The sequence below is a fragment of the Pollicipes pollicipes genome, unplaced genomic scaffold (assembly GCF_011947565.3).
Source record: "Pollicipes pollicipes isolate AB1234 unplaced genomic scaffold, Ppol_2.1 Scaffold_7262;HRSCAF=8765_pilon_pilon_pilon, whole genome shotgun sequence".
NCBI classification, from domain to species: Eukaryota; Metazoa; Arthropoda; class Thecostraca; order Pollicipedomorpha; family Pollicipedidae; genus Pollicipes; species Pollicipes pollicipes.
The window spans coordinates 8,176,143-8,198,893 of NW_023597055.1; the positions used below are offsets into that span (position 1 = coordinate 8,176,143).

At 60.6% G+C, this 22,751-nt stretch overlaps 1 protein-coding gene and 1 long non-coding RNA gene across 2 annotated transcripts; one reads left to right on the top strand and one right to left on the bottom strand.

Moving 5' to 3' along the window:
* Positions 1–540: 540 nt before the first annotated feature.
* Positions 541–7,048, bottom strand: LOC119114193 (CAP-Gly domain-containing linker protein 1). The gene is made up of 5 exons (XM_037238395.1): positions 7,039–7,048; positions 5,449–6,101; positions 5,047–5,148; positions 4,355–4,567; positions 541–4,099 (listed from the first exon to the last, which is right to left on the bottom strand). The coding sequence occupies exons 1-5, from the start codon at positions 7,046–7,048 to the stop codon at positions 2,354–2,356; spliced, it is 2,724 nt and encodes a 907-aa protein (XP_037094290.1). The 3' UTR covers positions 541–2,353.
* Positions 7,049–7,099: 51 nt separating this feature from the next.
* LOC119113688 (uncharacterized) lies at positions 7,100–8,623 on the top strand. The gene is made up of 3 exons (XR_005095922.1): positions 7,100–7,186; positions 8,060–8,132; positions 8,601–8,623. It is a non-coding gene; the product is annotated as an uncharacterized LOC119113688 (long non-coding RNA).
* The last annotated feature ends 14,128 nt before the right edge of the window (positions 8,624–22,751 follow it).

Genomic DNA, 22,751 nt, shown 5'->3' on the forward strand with positions numbered 1-22,751 from the left:
AAGTACTTGAGTTTACAAAGTACTAAAATGGCATCCTTTGTCTTTTGGACGGCGGACTTCCATGAAAGCCAAACAAAGGTGCTGCAATTGGGTCTTCTGATCATCATTTTTAATGCATCATTTTGTGAATTCACCAGAAAAGTGCAATGGGGAATAGATTCATGGGAATCCGAGTCGAGCCGCTCAAGGCCGACGCTTTTAGAACCACCTTTTAACGACACTGAACAGCAGGATTTCCAGGTGCTGGCAAAACCAACACGGAGCCTACGATGTGCGAATGCGGAAATGCTGAACAATCCGCATTTACCTCGATGAGTTATGGGGCTAGTCACCGGATTTAGGACCATGTCCGCCGTTCGCTAATCCAGCCGATCTAATTGCGGCCTCATGGACCACCTACTCTTTTCGCGAGGGCGTTTGGCAAAACAATGGCCTTCAAATTTCTCGCGGCAGGGTCGACTCCTGTCCTGGACAGCGCCAGCTCCCGTCAGTACATCCAGCGGCATAGCACTCACCGTCCACCACCGCAGCACTCCCAGTCAACGCATCGTGTATTGTCATCATATGAGGCTACAACCAAAAATACCGCCCGGCTTCGGTCGAGGTGACGTAAAACAACGCGCCATGCCGCGGGTGCGACGCTAGCTAACAGGCACTCGGCAGTGTAGCTGGGCTCCTCGGCTGCCCAGCACGGGGCCGCGAGCAGACGGACGGCAGCGCGCGCGCACGACCCGGACCAGTGACATCATCAGGCGGTGAAAAGTTGCGAGCTAACACCAGCAAGCCTGGGCGAGTCGCCGGCGCCGCCCTCGGCCCACCACAGCTCGGCGAAAAGCTGTGATAGCGCGCCCGAGTGCAACGGCCCGAGTGCAACGGCGCGACAGCGGCCCGTTCGTCACGCCTCTGCGCACAAGCCGCGGGCGTCCACGCGCACACCAGGTCCGAGCAGAGGCGACAGTCCGCGTGGGATGCGGACCAAGTCCGATCGGGATCCGCCGCTGCCCACGGCTCTGCAGAGCGCACATCCCGCGCAACAGGTGGCGGGCTCGCCGCCGGCCAGCCGCGTCGCCGTGCAGAGCACACGCTCGGTGGTTAGTGTAACGGTAACGCAACATAGAATCAGCGGTCGCTACGCCAGTCAACATTGCTTCCACACCGCCGCGCCAGTCTGGGGCACCCGAGTCTATGTTCTCCCAGTCAGTTTTGATAACGCGTTTGGATGAGAACGCTGTCGCCGGTAGAGAAAACCGCGTATGGAGTTGAAAGGATGAAGTTGAGCGCTGTCGCGGATAGAGGAGACCGGATATGGAGTTGAAAGGGATGGAGTTGACCGCTGTCACGGATAGAGGAGACCGGATATGGAGTTGAAAGCTGTCGCGGATAGAGGAAACTGTTTATAGAGTTGAAAGGGATGGATATAGACAGCGAAAGACAAAAACACGACCGGGGCGAGAACCAGGCGGTGGGGGCTGTGGACAGGAGAAACAAACAAGCAGACGAACACACAGGAAGAGCGACAGCCAGTCCCAGCACACAACGGAGTATCCGACACCCCCAGCGAACCATTGCAACGGAGCCCAGCATGCAAACCTTCGGAGAAATGCTCAACCCGCTTTCAACACAATGCGGTTTGTGGAAGTTTAAATCACAGACAGTTAACATCGTCCTCGCCGTGTGACCTCGTGTGACCTGGGCAAGAGGACAGACCGGTCGCATGGCTGCGTCTCCCCGACCTTCCTGGCTGTTTGTACAAGCACGAGAGTTACCGCATCCAACACATTTCGGATGCTACCAAACCGCATCAGAGGCAATGCGCGTCCGTTGAAAGGCCGCCCCAGTTCAGGCGATTAATAACGTTGATAAGTTAATCTGGGCTGCTACTAGCACTTAGAGTCTACACAGATAAACGTCTCATATAACGCTAACCCACGCTGTGCAACGAACCACTTCCGATAAACTGTGAGAACAATCCACGGAGTACCGCTAAGGCCACCTCAAAAGGCCGGCCGCTCCGTACAACAGTGACCGCGGACATGCGGCGGGACGGCTCCAAACATGTTAACGAGGCGAGGACAACGCGCAGGTCATCTATCCATATTCAAGGGCAATTCACGGCTTCGCGAGTTTGCATACGAATGCACCAGGCCACGGCGCGCCACCGCGTGGAACCAACGAGTGTAGTTAGTTGTATCTCTTTCCGCCATACGCCCAGTGACAACATGACAGCGGCATCCGGCCGTCCAACCCACGTAGGCCTCCGAATCAGCTATTCCGGCCCACCCAAACACACCTCAGGAGCGGAGCTCCAGCCCACGTCCTACAACAGATGGCGCCACCTGTCGGGACCGGCGGCTTAGAACGTCTCGCCGGCGTCGCACTGGTCGGCCGTGTGGCCGAACATCTCGCAGGCCATGCAGAACTGGCGGCGCACGCCGCGCGCGCCGCCGTGCCGGCTCGGCGGCGGCTCCTCGGGCGTGCTCGCCTGCGTTGGGCACTCGTCCGTGTCGTGGCGGTCGAACTCCTCGCAGATGTCGCACCACAGCCGCGGCGGCGGCCGCGCGGGCGCCGCCGGCGACGCCGCCTCCTCCTCCTCGTCCTCGTCGCCCACCGCCAGCAGGCGCACCTGGCGCGTCAGCTCGTCGTTCCTGCCCTGCAGGTCGGCGATGACCGAGTTCAGGAAGTCGACGTGGCCGGCCGCATCGGCGGCGCCGTTGGTGAGCGGCACGGCCGGCGCCGGCCGCGCGCGCTGCTGCACCTCCAGCAGCAGGCGCCGACTGGTCTCGGCTTCGCGCCGGGCGTCGTCTAGCTCCTGCTGCTGTCGCTCGAGCTCCTCCCGCTGCTCCAGACGGACCGCCACCACGTCCCGGTCCCTGGAGTCGAGCTCCTCGTGCAGCTGCTCCAGTTTGGCTTCCTGCTCCCGCCGAAATGCTGCGTTTTCTCGTTCCGTTGAGTTCAGTTTCTGCTTGAGACGTTCCAGTTCCTGCTTTTGCTCCTGCCCGACTGCAGCAGAGTCCTGTTTCTTGGAGGCCAACTCCTGTTCAAGTCGCTCCAGCTCCTTCTCCAACTTTTGCCTCGACGCAGCGCCGTCTGCCTCCTTGGAAGCCAATTCCTCCGTCAGCCGCTCCAGCTTCCGTTTCTGCTGCTGTTGAATCGCAGTAGCGTCTTGCATTACGGACTCCAGCTCCAGCTTCAGCTTCTCCAGTTCCTCCTGCTGTTCCTGCCGAGCCGCGGCGCTGTCTCCTTCTTTGGACGACAGTTCCTTCTTGAGCCTCTCCAGTTCCTTACCCTGCTCCTGTCGGACCACAGCAGCATCCTCCTCTCTGGAGTCACGCTCCTGCTTCAGTAGCTCTACCTCTTGTCGAAGCCGTTGCAGCTCCTCCTGCTGGCAGCTGGCCTCGGCGCGCCGCTCGTCGCCGGCAGCTGCGGAGCTGCGCTGCAGCTGTCGCAGCTGGTCAGCGACTCGCCCCGCCTCGGCGCGCCGCTCCTCCAGCCGGCGCTCAGTCTCGGCCAGCTTTGCGTCGACCTCGGCGCGGCCGTCCGTCAGCGCGGCGACGGCGGCGCTCTTCTCGTCGAGCTCAGCTCTCAGCCGCTCCAGCTCCGCCCGACGGCCGTCCGCCTCTCGCTGCGCGTCCCCGCTGGCCGTCACCTGCTGTGCCAGCCGCTCCTTGTCGGCCCGCAGCGCCGCCAGCTCTGCCTCCAGCTCCGCCAGCTGCCGCTCGCGGTCTGACAGCGTCAGCTGTCTGTCGGCCGCCTCCTGCCGCAGCGTCGCCTCCGCCTTCCGACTTCGCTCGCACGCCTCGGCGGACGCGGCCAACCGAGTCGTCGCCGCGGCCCGCTTTCTCTCCCACTGCTCGGCGTCCCTCGAGCCGGCCGCGGCGCTCTCCTCCACGCGCTGCAGCAGCGCCTTGTTCTCCGCCGCCAGCGAGTCTGCCTCCGCCGCCTTGCCGTCGGCGAAGTCCTTCAGTGCCGTGACGCGCTCCTTGAGCAGCTCGCCGTCACGGCGCCACGTGTCCAGCTGCGTCTGCAGCTGATCGGCGCGTCTCTCGGCCGCCTGCTGCCGACCTGTCGCCTCGCGCAGCTGACGCTCCAGGTCGTCGCCGCGCTGGCGCAGCTCGGCTAACTCGGCGCCGTCAGTGGCGGCGGCCGGCGCCGGCCGCTCGCGACGCTTCTCCTCGGCCAGCTGCGCCTCCAGCTCGGCGCGCAGCAGCGACTGCTCCTCGGCGTTGAACTGCAGGTCCTCGGCGCGGCGCTGCTCGTCCTCCAGGCGGCGCAGCAGCGCCGTGCGCTCAGCCTCGACGTCGGCCTGGTCGCGCGCGGCGCGCTCCGCCGCCCGGCGCAGTCGTCGGCGGCCCGCCGCCAGCGCACGCTGCTCGTCGGCGCGCTTCTTCAGCTGCGCCCGCAGGCTGGCCAGCTCGTCGTCCGCCTCGTGCCGCACGCGCGACGCCTCTCCCTCCAGCAGCATGATGCGCTGCATGTTCTCGTTGATGTCGGCGGCGGCGCGCGCCGCCTCAAGGCGCACCTCGTCGCGCTCCTTGGCCAGCGTGCGCACCTCGTCGGCGCGCTCGCGCTCCGAGCGGCGCGCGGCCTCCAGCGCCGCCTTCGCCGCGTCGCGCTCGCCGTCCGCCTTGGCCAGAGCCTGCTGCAGCGCGGCGGCACGGTCGTCAGGCGGCGCGCCTCCTCGCTGCGCGAATCGCCGGCGGCGCTCTGCTGCTCCAGCTGGCCGCCGCTGCTCTGCCAGCTCGTTGCGCAGCAGCGCCCGCCTCCTCGTGCAGCCCCTGCTCGGTGCGGCTGCTGAGCGCCAGCTCTGCGGCGCGCTCGTCCAGCAGCCGCTGCTGCTCGGCCAGCTCGGCGCGCAGCCGCTCCGCCTCGGCGCGGCCGGCGGCCAACTCGTCGCGCGCCGCCGCCAGCTGCGCCTGGTGCTCGGCCTGCAGGCGCGCCGGGTCGCCGCCGGCCGCCTGCAGGCGCAGCAGGTCCGCCTGACCGCGCGCCGCCTGCAGCTGCTCCGCCTGACGCGCGGCCGTCCGCCTGCGCGGCGGCCAGGCGTGCCTCGAGCTCGGCGCGCACGATGGCCGCCTCCTCAGCGGAGAACTGCAGCTCCTCCGCGCGGTGGCGCTCGTCCCTCAGCGTGTTCTGCAGCTGCGCGTGCGCCTGCTCCAGATCGGCCCAGCCGCTCCTTGAGGCGCGCCGCTTCCGCCGCCGCCTCCTCGCGCTCCCGCTTCGCCGCCAGCACCTTTCACCTCACCGTCGTCCACCAGGCTGGCGGCGCGCACCACCTCCGAGGTTCCATGTCGCGCTCGCGCAGAAAGCTGCTCGATGTGCTCCTCCTTCTCCTTGAGCACCTGCTGCAGTGCGTGCGTGGAGGCGGCGGCGGCGCCGGCGGCGCGCGCGCGTGGCGTGGCCGCAGCGGCGCGCGCCGCCGACACGCGCGACGCCTGGCTCGCCACCGACTGCAGCGACTTCTCGCGACGTGGAACGGCGCAGCGCGTGCACGCCCATCTTCTGCGAGCTGCGCCGCGCCGGCCGGGAGATCTTGTGGGCAGGCGCGAACAGGCCGTAGTTGGGCCGGCACGAGAAGTAGCGCTTGCCGGCCACGGTGCCGTCGTTCTTGCCCGAGGGCGTCTCCAGCTCCACGCCCGCCCACTGCCCCTCGGCGAATTCGGTCTTGCCCAGGTAGCGTAGTAGGCCCGTCTTGGAGCCAGAGCTGCTGGAGACAATCACCTTATCACCCAGCTCCAGGTCCTCACCAGGTGAGGAGATCATTGATGAATCCATGGGGCTTGTGACCATTGATGCATTGGTGGCTCGTGTTCCCATGGCAATTGAGGACCTTCTGGAGCTAGGGACAGAGCGTCCATCTGCCACGGCATCTGCTTCAGCTCCAGTGCTGCCCAGGGGTGTCCTGCTCAGCTTGGTCAGTCTGGAGAAAATACCCCTGTTCTGCTCACACATGAAGTAACGGACACCTGCCACTGAGCCATTGTTCTTGCCATCAGGGGTGTCCAGAACAACACCAGCCCACTCACCTGGGGCAAACTGGGTCTCCCCAATATACATAATCTGACCAGGTTTTGTTCCGCTTACCCAGACTCTGTCCCCCAACTCTGAAGCTGGATGTATCTGCTGTCAATACAGTGGCATCTGATGGTTTTCTTGGGCATCTGATGGCCTTCTTGAGACATCTGATGGCCTCCTTGGGGTGTCAGATGGCTTCTTTGGGGCCTCTGCTCCAGGGTGACCACAGCTGAAATGTTGTGGATCCCCATTTTGTCTTGCCAACCCAGCTGTGGGTCTGGCTAGCCTGCTTGGGGGCTTTACTCCAGACATCTTTCTTGCAGAATCCATAATAGCTGGTTGATCAATCTCCACAGCAGCAGCAATGCCCAAAAGAGCTGGGCGTTGTCCTCAGTTCTTGTTACACACAATGCATTCAGTCCCAGCAACAATCAACACCCTTCCAAGGAAGCTTGAGTGAAAGTACTTACTTCAGCAAGACACAGGTTAATCAGGTCTTCAGATGCCTACAGCTGCAGTCAATTGTGCACCTAGGAAGATCCCCTAAGCCACTACATGCCTTTCTTCCTAGACAAGACGCATTTCCAAGTCACTATTGAAAATCACACCAACAGGTGACACCACATCGCGTGGACACGCCACTCCCTCTCCAAGACATGCACAGCTGTAAAATGTGTCACGCCACGCAGACGCCAAGGCCGTGGATATGTCTCTATGAATCATCCCAACCACCGAGGAATCCACGCTATGCAGGCAGTATCCCATACAAGGCTACGACCGCGGACGCTCGCCCTACAACCATCAAAACAACGCAAGTGACAATCGAAAGTGAGCCAATTGGGCGGTGTCCAGATCACGGAGATGCTGATCGCCTCAAGGTTTTCCTGCTTTCGACCAATCACATACTCGTTGGGAATATTTGGCCCAATTGAACAACTAGAATAATGCAGTTTCTTGCATGAGAGCAGGTGTGAACAAGATGCAAAAGTTCCACATATAGCAAGAGCCTTGAAAAACAGGACAAACCTTGCGCCATAGCGACGCTTCAGTGCTTTTGAGTTCCGGAATATGTGCATTCGGGGGTTGTCTGGGAGCGTGGGGCTATTTTCGATGGAGTGTTTAACTGTTCACAATGGCTGCTGACCTTCACATATTTTTCAGCTACCTGTCTTGCGTAAGTAGTCTAATCTGCTTAGCCACCATTCATATCGAAATATGGTCTTGGTTTTGACCGGTTTGACAGTAATGTGCCCTTCCTGAAAGTCTTGAAGCCCCGGATTTTGCAAACAGTTTCGAGGCTCTTTATCTACTTTGCTTGGTTTTTGAAGATCGTCAATGCCATGAAAAGATAATATTCTGAGGGAGAATGACCTTGGCATTACATATTGGCTAAATTTCCCAGGCTGGCATGCCATTATGAAATGACATTGGGTGTCTGAGATATCAGCATTGTCCCCCCCATGGCTGAGGGAGGGCTTACATGACCAGCTTGCACATAATATGATTTGCATGGAAAACTTCAGCTTATGTATGAGATGATGTGATATCAGTCATTCATTAACATATTTCTTTTACTTCAAAATCAATAGTTGGTCATTACTAGGCTGTAAATGGAGCCAACCAACCAAAGCTTACCAAATTGGAGCTGATGGTCTGTTTACGCATGAAAAGGGTGACTTCACTTTACCTTACCTTATGGGTGGTGGAAAATCATGAGGTAGGGTAGCACATGGGTCACACTCCCTTCAAGCTCTGATTTGTGTGCTCTTTTCCACTGGCTGTGTAGGTCTGATGGTCTGTGAATCAGGGGTGTAGCTTTATGGAAGAGGTGCGGGTGCTGAGCAGGGCAAGATGGCTTAAACTGATGGCCAAAAATATGCCAAAAAACATTTTCTACCCAGATTTGGCTCACTTTCTAAAGAGGATTGAAACCTTGCTTCTAAAGCTGGAGTTGAGACATGAATGATAAATTGGTGGTACACCTGCTTTTTGTCCTAGTTTTTTTATTTTATTTTAGAGGCTGATATCTGCTTTCTGTCTGTTTCAGTACCCTGACTTGATAAGAGCCACATCAGATGATGCCAGTCCAACACCTGGGTACCTTCTACACAAAATATCAGGTGAGCTGAATTGCACTTTATTGTTAGATTACACAACTAGTTTCAATATAACTAGAACACAATCCAATCATTTTCTGCAACATGTGCTCATTTTATTGATGATTGCAACTATTGATTGCACACCACAATGTTGTTCTGGTTTTTGTGACAAGAAATACTTAGTTGTGAAGAGGTATCCATGTTAACTTGTCAATACACATTGTTGCTCAAGCTATAAATGTTTGTGCTCAAAGAGGTTATAGGTTTGGTAAATGATTTGTTATTTTCTTTTGAAATCATTATATTTTTAGGGTGTGTGCCATATCCTTTTGGTGGATGGTTGTAATACATGATTCTGACCTGGCTGTTTCATCAACATTTTGAAGTATTGTGCTAAGCCAACACCAGCAATGACCACATTCAAACAGTGCCACTGACCTGGGCAGCCATGACCCTCTGTTGTTCCAGTGGTGACCCCATTGGTTACAGAGGTGACCCTCACCTCGCCTGCCCCAGACGCCCAAAGTTGGTAGACTTCATGGTGGTCCGTCTGCAGGAACCCGTCCCTCACCGACTGCCAAACTGAAGGTGATGTAACTGGGATAAGTCTTTGCCTGGAATCTCTGAGGTGCCATGTCTTGTGCTGTACTGTGTTGAGCCACAAACCCTTTACTGGATTGTATCAGTGTTTGCGCTTCCGACCCGCAGTCAGACGCCCGGACCCACTGTTGACAGAGCCTCTGCTAGATGTTATACTGCCACACTGCAGACCCTCCATCTGATCCCACACTGCCACACTGCAGACCCTCCATCTGATCCACACCACCACACTGCAAGACCCTCCATCTGATCCCACACTCGCCACACTGTGGACCCTCCATCTGATCCCACACTGCCACACTGCAGACAGTCTGACTGATCCCACACTGCCACACTGCAGACCCTCCATCTGATCCCACACCACCACACTGCAGACCCTCCATGTGATCCCACACTGCCGCGCTGCAGATCACTCCATCTGATTCCAACACCGCCACCTCGCAGACCCTCCGTCTGATGCTGTACTGCGCGCGCTACGGCGGGCCCCGAGTTCCGCCGGCTGCTGCGGTCACGTGACGGTGACGTCACGGCGGCCAGCCGGCGTGCGGCCCGGCCGACCCGGTGCTGGGTGCGACGCCGCAGCTGTGGGTCCGCTCCACCTCTCAGGTAAGCTTGGCTCGGCCCGAGGCCGACCACGCTGTCCGAACCGAGCGTCGCGCGTGCGGAACGAATGGCAAGTGCGTCATCACAAGCGGCTGGTTGGCGTTGCGTGAGCGGTCAGGAGTGCTGGTCAGTGGTGTACGCGGCGCGGTTCGTCGTGCCAGCTGCTGGCCGGTGACGCTTCAAACGTATCGTCAGGAACGAGCCGTCATAGCACGGCTGTCAGCAGGAGCCGCCGCTCGGTGAAGCGCCGTGTCCGTCGACGGGAGTGGGCGGTGCTTGATGCGCGCGCTGCGTCGTCAGGAGCTGCTGGCGCTGCTCTTCTCGTCGGCTGACGAGGCGGCGGGTCCGCGCGTGCCGGCGCCCGGCCTCGGGCCGGCCACGCCCACGTCCGGCCAGTACCAGGGCTTCGGCGTCTCCACGGCGCGCCGCTCTGGTGAGGCTGCCGCGCCAGGTGGCAGCTTCGCTGTGATAACATGGTTTTCTTACAACCGGGTACGCGCAGACACCCCTGGTTTACTCCGTCTGTTGAAACACTGCGACCGTGTCGATCTTTGATGTTGTTTAGTGGGGTCCCTGGGGACGTGGTCCGCTGAGGTATTGCCCCATGTTGTTTTTGACACCGGTGTGTGTCTGTCACTAGGTGGCGTCCGACTCTCAGCCCGCGTGCGGCAGCTGATGGAGGACGCCCTGTCGCCCCGGCCGCGCCGCCGGCCGACCCGCTCGCCACCAGCAGCGGCCAGTACGAGCCGCCCTCGCCGCCCGCCGTCGGCCCTGCGTCCGAACCGGCCGGCCTGCCGCGGCCGCCGCCGGCCGCGCGTCTCCCGGCCGCGCGCCTTCCGGACCCGCGCCTCCCCGCCCCGCATCCCGCACGAGGTACGCAGCCGGGGCGGGCACGGCCTTCGGTGCGGCGTGAAGCGGCGGTCGCAAAGCCTGGGTGGTGGACCGATCTTGAGGCGGGAGTGTTATAAAGGAGACGCTGGTCATGAAGTGTGGCGTTGTCGCGTTAACGTTTGGCGCATGACACACTGACAGATTTTGCTGGGATGTGATTTCCGCGAGTGATGCCGGCGCTTTTGACCTAACGGTATTGCTCAGTCATTTGGTGTGTAATAGCCGGGCCCGATTTGTCTTGATGGATAGTGCGTCCTCCGCGAGGTGCGGTATCGCCGCTGTGCATCACTGTGAACGGCCCATAGCTCTAGCAAGGCTCCACCCTGTTAGCTGTGCTGTGGGAACATTTCGTCAAGCATTGCCCCATCACGCACTGTTGTGACGCCACATTGTGTCCCTGCTCCCGCTGTCGCCACCGGTCGGATGTTGACCTGTCACCGACCTGGCAGCCGCTGGGCTGACACAGACCTGACACCAGCCGCTGGGCTGACACCGACCTGACACCAGACGTTGGGTGACACAGACCTGACACCAGGCGCAGGGCTGGCACTGATTTGTCACGACCCTGACACACACAGACCTGGAAGTGACTTCTCACCATCCTGAAGCACACCTGACACACGGCAATGCCAATGTCCCGACGTCTGATGCTGACCTGTGAACCATCGCGTCGCCGTCCGCACATCCCCATGTGACCGGTCACCGACTCGTCACCACCCTGATACTCGCCTGACACCGTCACGATACTCACCTGACACCTGATTCATGATACAGCGTGACGCTCACCCGACACCGCCCTGACACTCACCTGACATTCGCCTGACACCACATTGACCCTCACCTGACACCGCCCAATACTCGCCTGACACTCACCTGACAGTCCTGACACTCACCTGACACTCACCTGACACCTCCGTGACACTCACCCGACATGGGCCGGGCCAGGTCACGTGCCGGGCCGCGCCGGCGGCTGTGGGAGGACTCTGACGACGAGCAGCCGGCCTCCGATGACGTCAGCGTCGGCTCGGACGTGGCGGCCGGCATGGAGGCGGCCGACGAGGCGCCGGCCAGGTCAGTCAGCGGGGGGGGGGGACTGGGCCATCGTTAGGTGGCTTGGGGTGCGCTCCGGGGTCTGGTGTTAACACCGGTGATGGCAATGTCATCACCGTGGCCTCAGAATGGGCTCAGCTGGGCTGCAGTGCCTTGGTGGCACGGATACAATGTCTGTAATTCCTGTAATACTTGTAATACATTTGATACCTGAATGATCTGTGATGCCTGTAATGCCTGTAATATGATACGTGTAATACCTGCATGCGTAATGCCTGTTATAATGCCTTTCATCTTGGCATGTGGTATTAGTTGCGTGCAGTATGGAGGTCAGCAGCAAGACATGTCCTGTTTCGAATCCTCCGGTGGTAACTATTCGAACGTCCAAACAACGCGGTTCTGTGACCGGTAGCCATTCGAGTTCGAAGCCCATTGGTGACTTCTCTGCGGCTGCGAATGGGACTGCCGTGCCACTTTGGCGGCTGAGTAGCTGCTACTAGTAGGCTTGGAACAGGCTCATATTTGTAGGAATGTGTGGGTCGAAGCTTACGGGGCAACCAAGGTTAGGGCAACCACGCTTCGGTGTTCTGGCATTCCTGGAACACGTTTTGAGAAGTTTCGTTGAGCTTCCTCGCCGGGCAAGTCGCTGCGTCTTGCACTGTTCGGTGCCACGGCGTCAGCTGGTGTTCGCCTCTGCTGTGCGTCTCGGCGTTCCGCTGGTGGCATGTATCTCAGTGCATTGTCGCCATGCTGCCGGGCGCGCCGTCGGCGTGGCTGCGTCGCGTTCGCCGCCGGCGCGCCGCTCTCACGGCTGCGTTTGCGGCAGGCCGGCCGCCTCGCGCGAGGCGCAGGATGTCTGGGAGTTCTGCCGGCCGGAGCACGGCCCCGTCCGCACCCTGGGCGCCGCCATCGCGCTGGCGAACAGGTAAGCCGACGGCCGCGCGCGCGCCGCTACCGCGCCGCCTCGTGCCGCCGCCGGCCGGACTGCCCGGGCCGCGGCTCTGGTGCTGCGCCGGCCACTGATGTGTGCAAGGGGTGTAGTGTCCTATTCAGTTTGGAGTTTCAGCCCCCGTCCCCCCCTCCCCCTACAACTTGAGCTTCAGCCCCCCCCCCCCAACTTTGGGAAGAAAATGGGCACAATCCGGGGAGTAACTTGTTTTTTGCATGTTTTGGTCAAGTTGGGACACTTCACCGCTCAGCCCCTTCCCCCAACCCATTTTTTTTGCGAAACTACTCCCCTATGTGTGTGTTACGTCCGCGTGCGTCGGACTGTGCAGACTTCGGCGGCTTGGTGTTTGTGTGCGTGCGGTCGTACGTGCGTGCGTGCGTATATGCATACATGCGCGTCCTTTCTGGGTTAAACATGCGGGTTTAGATCTTTAACGTGGACGTCGTCTCTGGCGTAGTGCGAACGAAGCCATGCTACTCGGAATGACCTTTCGGAGTGCAGTGGCTGTGACCTAGGCCCCTACGTTTGGGGTCCGGTTGTGGACCCCAGTTTTGTCATGGCATCCTGGAATCCTGGAATCGCTCCTGAAATCGCTGGCGCACCAGAAAAAGGGAAACTTCCACATGCCTTACTGCTTCTGTACCACTGATGCCAGCACTCGTGTACACATGCTCGACTTGCCGTTCCGTACCCTGGCAGGCTGGCGGTCTGCTGCTCGTGTGACGTCATCGCAGCGCTGACGCAGCAGCTGGCGCGCCCCAGTGACGTCACGCGACTGCGGGCGCTCGTGCTGCTCGACTGCCTGCTCCAGGCGTGGCCGGTGACCGGCGACGGTGGCGCCGCCCTGGCAGCGGCCGTGGCGCCGCTGGCGGCCGCCGCCAGCGACCCGGTTCGAGTCAAGGCCGACAAACTGGGCAAGATCCTGCAGCGGCTGAGGGTGTGACGTCACGACCGACTGGGGATGTGATTGGCTGTGTGGGCCCGCCCGAGCAGCCGGGCCCGACATTGTATTCGGCCACTTGGATGCCAATATTTTGTCACGCTATTACGACCCGGGTGGGCAGATGGGTTAGGCATGTAAGATGTCTGGGTTCAGGGTCAAAGGGAAACGGTTGAGCGCCATCGAACGGCGTGCGGGGGCCGCCGGAGAGCCAGGATTCTGGTGGAACGAATTCATATTCACATCCTGCACGCCTGACTGGGTGAATTTTGGAACGCTGGGATCCGATCCCACCTGAAACGAGGCGCCGCGGTCCAGACGTAGACCGCCAGGCTGGCGCGCGCTCGTTGACTGGACGTGCTCGCCGGCCATAGCAGCGTCCGCGCAGCTGTGAGGCAGCGGCACGACCGCCGCGGGTCGGAGCTGGTTCGCGGGGACGGGTCCGCTTGGGGGTCGGACTTACGGGAGATTGTGACAGGCGGCGCAGTGACCGCGTCGCCGTGCCTCATCGCGCGTGACTGAAGCGATGCGCGCGTTCCGTGATATTGGAGGAAGCTTGGCGCCGAGCGCGTGGCGTGCTGTCCGGCCGGTAACGAGCAATCCGAAACGGGTTATTTCGTGGCGTGGGTGTGTGAGGCAGCTCCATTCCGCTCCACGGCGTCTGCGCCTGGTCATGCCCGACGGTAGTATCGATTCGCTTTGGGTCCGACTCGGCTCGCCTCGGACTAGCGTGTCATTTGATCAGGCGTTTGCATCGACCGGCGGTGGAGCGGCGTGGCCCGCCTCAGACATGTGATAGAGATTCCTGCGCCAAGCGAGTCAGCTCCAGGCCTGGTCATGTGACTCCACGCTCGCCGCTCCGTTAGCCTGATGATGTGATGACGGAATGCGTGGCATGAAGTTGTATGGCGAAATATGTGAAATGTACGAACTGCTGGGCTTTTACCAGTGCGAACGATTTCCAGTGTGGTGCAGCTGAGGAGCGCATTCCACGATGATTGAAATACGATTACACGTGCAGGTGCGGCTGTTCATGACGTCACGTCGCCACGACTTCATGGCTAATAGTTCTGAAGTTTTTAGCTTTTACTGCATCACCTGTTGCTCTTCATGGCCGGGCGTCTCAGAGCTGGACACGACATCGTCCGAGCAAGGCCATGTGGTGCTGCCAGCGATATTTGGCACCATCTGCCATGTCCCACATCACTGCTCCGTCCCTTCAAGATGACACGCCTCCCTTCGGGGTTCTTCGTTGCGCTATTTGGCCACAGTTTAAGCAATGCGCCGGCGTTGGCGGCGACCCACTCCGGCCGCCCCGCTCCAGCCGGCGCGAAGCGACGCGCCTCGAGCGCCGATTGAGGTCAGACGTGACGTCACGGCGCCGACCGACTGCCGGGGGCGACGCGCGCGACCCGTCGCAGGGGCGCGACGCTGCGCCGGCGGGCCCAGCGGGGCCGCTACCACGCCGCTGAGTGCTGTCCGGGCACTGCCGGCCCTGGCAGCGCGCGTGGACGTTACGCGCAATACACCGGCACCGGGGTTTAGGGGCGTCGCCTGCTAGGGTTACCGACGCCCATGCCTAGCATACAAAATGAGGTTACGGGTTAAAGATCACACAAACGTGTCACGAATATCACTGCTGGGCCACGACGGCCGGCTAATGCCAGCAGCCCCGAGACTGCATCCAACGATGAACACCCGCCTCAACGCGCATGGCACGGCGCTGGGAGCGTGTTCAGCGTGTCCACCGATCTGTCACGCGTCCCCAGTAAGCGCCCGACCGGGCACCGCGGCTCGCGCGGCGGCAGAACACGGGCGATAGTATCACACCGACATCGCGTCGGCAACGGGTCAAACGCCGCCAGCGCTAGTCGACTCGGTGATCTGGCCCTCCCGACGCCGACACTGACGTTCCACGTCCACGTCCGGTCACATCCACGTCCCACGTCCGGTTACGTCCACGTCCCACGTCCGGTCACGTCCACGTCCCACGTCCGGTCACGTCCCACGTCCGGTCACGTCCACGTCCCACGTCCGGTCACGTCCACGTCCCACGTCCGGTCACGTCCACGTCCCACGTCCGGTCACGTCCACGTCCCACGTCCGGTCACTGCCGCGGCGGCAGCCCCGTCCTGCGTCACAGAACCCGGTGGCGGCAGCGCGGCAGGCAACAGCAAAGCCCAGCTGTGCCGACACGCGTTCGCGACGCGCCAGCTGACCGCGCAGCGTGCCGGCCCGCGGGCGACAGCTGAGCGGGCCGGTCACGGACGCTGGCGGGCCCCGGTGTGGACGAGTATGGCACTGGCAAGAAGCGCTCGCGTAGGCGCCGTCACAGCGACAGATCTAGCATGTTATCACGATACGGCCGGGCGACCACAGCGTCGCCGAGTCGCTGAGTTTTAGATTCCCAGTACTGGGGCGGCGACGTGGCGACCTCCGCCCCCCCCCCCCCCTCCGCACTCTGCACCGCTGCAGAACAAGCGACGGCGCCTTTCAAGCACCCGGCACCACCCTCAGATCGGCCTGAGCTCGGTCGGCGGCGGCCCGGCGGCCCGGCGGCCCGGCGGTTCCACGACCCGGGGACGGAGCGTTACTCCAGCATCAGCTTCCAGCCGAGCTCGTTGAAGGAGGCGGCCAGCCAGAGATCCGCCGACTGGGTGCGCCAGTCGTACACCACCTGCCGCACGAGGAGGACCGTCTGAGGAACATCACCTGGACCGGGGGTCGGCGCACACGGCGCCGGTACGGCATGGGGAGCTGAAGACAGCTAGAGCTGCGGCACGGTCTACACAATGTGCCCATAGTGGGAGGTAGCATAACTTAACCTGCGGCACAGAAATTTGACAGTAACAGCAGAACCAAACAGCGGCCTCCCTTCACCTGACCTGCGGCACACAGACGACCTGAAGATCATGACCTGACATGCGACACAAAAATCTACCCGCACATGGGGGGGGGGGGGGCGGGCCTGATGGCCCCATGCTATGACTTGCAGCAACGGTACGCCCAACGACAGTGTACCGAGCTGTAGCCTCCCAGACCAATGGTTGCACCTGTAACTTTAGCAGTGACGTCACCAACGTAATCGTTTCACGGGTCCGCTACGGAGCACAAGTCGCAGTGACCCGAGCAATGACGAATACAAGCCGGCATCAGTTCTGCCAGGTGTGTTCATTGTCTTACAAGTGGTATCACTACGAAGTCAGCATCAGTTCGACCTGGACTTGCCCATTCTTAATCGCTTAACATCATATTTCGCTAACAAATCGGCACGACGCAAGACATTGCAAAAACAGACATATGTTGCCCTGGAATAATTTCAAGGCACTTTTGTAATAAAGCGTGCAGAGCCAAGATACGCGCGTTCCACGTGACTGGTAGCTGACGTTTCATGCATTTGAATTTACGGCGGGCAAACGAGGAGCAGTTTAGGAGCAAACCATCAGTCCAGACCAAGCCAGAAGCCTTCGAATGCCATTCATTTAAGTGATAACCGCTGGGTAGGGAAGATTCACGCAGGGACCAGCCGGTAAAAGGCTGCCAGGCTCTTGCCACACCTTAAAAACCGACCAGCCATCGCAGTCAGTCGAAAAAGGCACACCTGCAGCCAAGTTCGTGACTAAATTGCGCAGCTCTCAGACCTGACGGCGAAAATCAAAATCGACCGTCGCCTTTCCGCTCGTCTGAGCCAGCTACACGCCTTAAGCGTCCCTGCACCCGGTCGCATTCGAGCGAGGCCATGTCCAAACAAGCAGATGGCTGTAACACCAGCCCGCCACGAAAAGCGGCCTCACCTTTCACATAACTCTTTGACTCGGGCGGTGGGGCGTTTGTGTGCTCTTTTCCCGTCAACACAAATGGCCAGACCGGCGCCGACAATCGGCAAACACGGCCGTTTGCACCCGCTTGGCCGGCGTGACGACCGCTGGGGGCGAGCACTCTGACCCCAGTGACCCCAGCTGACCCAGCCGGCCGTGAGCTCACTCGTGGCGGGGCCGCCCGCGAGAGGAGGGTCCACGAGCGGCGAATCAAGACCGAGGACAGACGGTGGCGGAAGACCGAGCGCGGAGGCAGACGGAGCGCAGAGGCAGACAGAGCGCGGAAGACAGAGCGCGGAGGCAGACGGAGCGCAGAGGCAGGCAGAGCGCGGAGGCAGACAGAGCGCGGAAGACAGAGCGCGGAGGCAGACGGAGCGCAGAGGCAGACAGAGCGCGGAGGGCAGACGGAGCGTAGAGCCAGACAGAGCGCGGAGGCAGACGGAGCGTAGAGGCAGACAGAGCACGGAAGAAGACAGAGTGTGCGGACAGACATCGCACAAAGTGCGAGGAAGACGGTCATCTCTCAACAGCGCCAGCACCTGCTGCCCTCCGGCAGTGTGGCACCGGAGTCATGTCCGGGCCGCTGTTCCGGCCCCTGGCCCTGCTCTCAGTCGTGCTGGGTGCTCTGCCCGTCTCCAACATGATCAGCAGACGCGCACCGCCTCGCCACCGCTTTCTCAGCGGGCCCAGCCTGATGGCGCTGGCGCAGGCGGTCGGGTTCGCCGCCTACTCCGGCTTTTGTCTGTACCTCATCATCGAAGACCTGCGGCGAAGCGTGACGGGGAACAGCCCTCTGCTTGCCGTCTTCCTGCAAGCATTTGTCGTCGTACCTCTCAACGTCATTGGCATCGCCAACTTCTTGAAGGGCGACAGGATCGCAGCACTGCTGGCAGCCTTCGAAAGTTCCAGCGACGGCGTCAAGATGAAGGGAAACACGTTCAGGGTCACCGCCCTCGCTGCCGCCATCACCGTGCTGGATTGGATCGCCTCGTTCCAGGGCATCTGGACGTCTGATCCAAGCCTTATATTCCTGATTTCCACCGGCACATATTTCGGCGTGTTCCGAAACCTTCTGCTCTGGCAAATCCTATCGCTGATGGTGGCTATCACGGACGCGTTTGAGCCTATTGCGCGGGATGTCGAGCTCCTGGCCGCCGCCAAGCCTTCCGCTGACGCCAGCGCACCGGCGCGGCTGGAGAGGAAGCTGTTTGTCGTCGGCAGCTCACGCGACGGTCAGAGGGCGAACACGCGCGGCGCCGCACCGAACGACCTTGACCTCCGGGGCCAACGTCTCCCAGAAGGCGCATTGCACCATTCGTCGCAAGCACGCGGCGGCCGCCCGCATCGTTAACCTGTTCAACGGCGCGTACGGGGTGCAGCTGCTCGCGCTCAATCTGTTCACCTTCGGGTACGCCATGCAGGGCATAACGCACTACATCTCCTCGCCGCCCTCCGCGAGAAGCACATCACTCCCGTTCACAGTCGCCAACGTGGTCGCCGCCCTCACCAAGGCCGCCGCCGTCTGCACGGCGGGTCAGAAGGTGACCGCCGCCGCACAGCGACCTCTGACCCTGCTGACTCAGCACGTGACCTCCGACCCGGCCACGCAGCTGGACGCGCTGCAGGCCGTGCAGCAGCTGCAGGCCGCCGACAGCCACGTCAGCGCGGCCGGCTTCTTCTCCATCAACCGCGGCACGCTGCTGCCGCTGGCGGCGGCCTTCGTCACGTACGGCGTCATCCTGGTGCAGATGAACGACTGGAGAGCGGTCAGCCGGGACGGGTCCTAGATCCGCCGCCCGGGCGCCGGCGGGTCGCCCGAAGGGGAGCGCCGGCCGGCCGCGCCCCGCACGGCGGCGCTGCTCTGCGCCGGCGCTGGCTGTCGGAGAGGCGCGACAGCTCTGGTGGACCATCGAGGTGGCATTGGTCGCTGCGGCTGGTGCCACCGAGGCGGCTGAGGTGTCGCTGGTGAGCTGCCGGCGGTGACTGCATGCCAGTGTGACTGGGAACTAGGACTGGTAAACCACCACGGTCACCAGTGGTGACTGCGGTGGTTTGGTGACCGGCGCGTGTCATCCGTGTTACCCACATACTCTCTGTTGACCCATGCTAACCGTATCAACTCGTGTTATCCGCTGTTGGACCACGTTACATGGCGTCATCTAAGGCCACCAAATCATCATGCTTAGCCTGAGGCCAGTCTAGCGATCGCTTGCAAGGGGAAGTAAAAGGGGAGTAAAGCGGAAAAGTAGTAAAGTAGAGTAAAACAAGTTATCTCCCGAAGCGGGGATGGAAACAGTGACTGGTGATCGCTTCGTCTTGTCCTCGCTCAACTGCATTATGAGCGTGAGCTCATGTTCTTCGTGCTACCCCGTGGTATTCATCCTTAGCCCAGGGCACGCCTTCACAGCGTCTTGCACGTAAATGGGCATAAATAATAAAGCACCGTAATAAAACACGAATACAACAATCGTGGGTATGAGCATATAAGCACGATTTTGAGTCCAAACGAGCACATCGGTGATCGCACGGAGAAACACAGTTAGCCGACGCAATAACAGGTCCGACTGCATCAACCAGAGTCCATTTCCTTTGGATAAAAGCCCAAAGCAGTCGCACGCTTTCCGACTGCGCGTAGCGGACCGTTTGAGACGAAGCCATGGAACTCGGTCAGTTCCCTAGCCATTTCGTGCACAGGCACATTGAAATATTTCAAGAACTCGGCATAGGCCGCCGTTACCCTCGAAAGGGCTTAAGCGCATACTGGAGGACTCCCGTGGAAGTTCGCAAGTCTAGAGCACAGCAAAAAGACATCGCATATTTCAACGTTGCAGCCTTGATTTCCTCGAAGAGAAGTCTTCGGACAGTGTATGGGATCATATATGGATGCATGGGGAGGACATTACTGAATCCCGGTCCCACAAGGCGTACCAACGTTTTTTCCGGATTTACTGACGGCTACGGATGTTTGCAAGAGTATATATAATAATTAACTCCCGCTGCAGTAGGTCACAATGCATGCCATATCAGTCAGCATCATGGTTAGAACACCACATACCGTTGCGCTGCAAAATCATGTAAGATTGGTTTGTGTAGTTACCTGGGCCTGGTTTCATAAAACGAAACTACCGACTTGCACAATGCTGAGTCGCGTCACGTAAGCATAAGAGCCGGAAATCATCCGACTCTTTTTGAGCTCCCGTTGATAGATCGGACAGATCAGTCGCACATTATTTTTGGTCTTTGAGTCAATACGACACAAATCCAAAGAACGCAGATTCGTATTTTTGTTTTACGACACCAGGCGCTGGTTTCGGATGCCCCCCCCCCCCTCCTGACCTGCTTGTCGTCCGTCTCAAGGAAGACCCGCGTCGTGTCGTTGTCGCGCCTCTCCGTGGTGAAGGTGATCTGAGAGCCGGCCCGCAGCGGCGGCAGGCGCATCTGACGCCGCCTCCCGTCCACATACAACCTCTCCTGCGTCACAGTTACACCAAACAGGGCGTCAGGAACATCTGATGCCGCCTCCGTCACATACACCTCTCCTGCGTCACAGTTACCACCCAAACAGGGCGTCAGGAACATCTGACACCGCCTACCGCACACGTACACATTTCATTCCAGTCATGAGCACCCTGTTAAGCACATGAGCACCCCAGTTACACCCTGAAAAGCGTCAAATGCACCTGACGTCACCGAACGTCCATGAAACTCCAACCCACACAGGCTAGTTACACCCTCGTCGGGTGTCAGGCATCTGACGCCGACCCCGTCTACACGCACTTTCCTTGCCGGCGCAATCGCCACATGGGGTGTCGACGCACACCTGTGGCGGCCACAGGGTCACAGATACACCAAACAGGAGTCGGACCCGTCCGACGCTATTGATGCCGTCCACGCATCGCCCCTCCCACAGCAGCACGTCTCAGGTCACAGCTTCCTTGTAATCACTAACGGTCACGCACTAGGTAGAGGTGGACTGCGCAGCTTCCTTGTAATCACTAACGGTCACGCACTAGGTAGAGGTGGACTGAGTCTGCTGACTTATGTACCGATTTTTTTCTTGTGTTGACTATGTTTTGCCAGTTATATATTTGGAAAAGAAAAGCAGCACAGCCGTACACAATGCCGGCTAACGAGCAGCACTAAGGCCTGAGAAACACAGCCAGCACAGCCGTGACCAGACAACGCCGCTGCGGCGGCCGGGGAGGAGGCTCCGTCGGCCGCTCTCGCCGCCCTGCCGACCGGCGGCGTTCTCTCACCCGTGGCGCTGACGAAGAGGGCGCCGGGCGCGGCGAGCGGGCGTCCGGAGCGCTCCGGGCCCCGTCGAGCAGCGCCAGGCCCTCGTCGCTGCAGCCGGCGCCGGCCGCCAGCACGGCCACGCGCAGCGCGGCCGCCGGCCGCAGCTGGGCGCCGGCTGAGCAGAGCAGCGGCGGGCCGGTGCCGGCGCCCGAGCGGCACGCGATGCGGCCCGCGTCCGACAGCGTGTACTCCGGGCTGGGCGACCACTCTGCCAGGGAGGGGCACGATGTGAGGACGCGGGGAGCACCCGGGGAGGCATGGGAGGACACTGGCGGCACGGCGCAGTGACAGGTGACAGGGCTCTGTGGGCGCGCGGAGAAGGCTAGATAGTGACGGAACACTGGCGCCGCGGGTGGGTGACGCGTGGGCGAGCTCAACGGCTTTGGTGAACGACTCTGGTGAACGGCTGTGGTGAACAACTCTGGTGAACCACAGACACCACACAGCGGAGGAAACCACTCTGGAACGAGGGACCATCTTGGGATGCGAGAGACCAGTCTCTGGGCACACGACACCTCTGCAAGGAGTTAACGATATCACCGCGGTAAACGGGACACGTGTTTGCAGATGGGGCACACGGCGATGTAAATGCAAACGCACGATCAGTGATGCAATCATTGCCACGGATGTACTCAAGATACACACGCACACACACACACGCGTTGAATGAGCCGAAATACCAGCGGACCACAGATAGCGACCGCGAGCGGCACAAGAAAGAGCGCGTGAGTCCGATATCCCCTCCCCCCCCGCCCCCGACCAGACCGGACCATAACCGCACCCATCCGCGGCGCGACCCCGCTGACTCAGGCCCACCCCCTATCGTCACCAAACCCTCCCCGTCCCCAAACACGGCCGCGGGCGCGGACGCGTCCGGCGGACCGTACCGTAGTGCGGCAGGCCGGTGTCGCCCGTGACGGGCCGGCTCCAGCCGCCCCAGGCGCCGTCCGGCGCCGCCCGCCGGCTCACGCGGAAATGTAGGTGACGTCACAGTGCAGCCGGCGGACCAGCGCGCTGGTGTCGGGCCCTGGGCGAACAAGGCCCGGGGGGGGGGGGGGGCGTCACTGGCAGCGGCAGCGGCTTGCAGAGGTATCAGTAGTATGTCGAAGTGCACAGTGCGGTACGTGTGCGGGGGCAAGCATCTCATGCACAGTACAGGAAAGTCCCGTGATATTTTGTGGATACTATGGGATGCGCTTTGAAACTAAACGCGAGATATATCTACAAGGAATACCCAGCTGCGTGAGTGTCGGCATCACCCACACGCTCCCGCACACAAAAGCAAGTCGGTGGTACGTCCGAGATACACCGAAGAGTCTGCACTCCCAACCCGACCTGAATATGACGATATCAGGACATATAACTCCATAACCATATCAAGACAGCCACAAAAGGGAAGCAGGTTCTCTGCTGGAGCTGTTCGGCGGTAACACAACAGTGATGTCACATGTAAGGCTGGAGGGGAGGGGGGGGGGCGACTTAGAAGTCAGTCG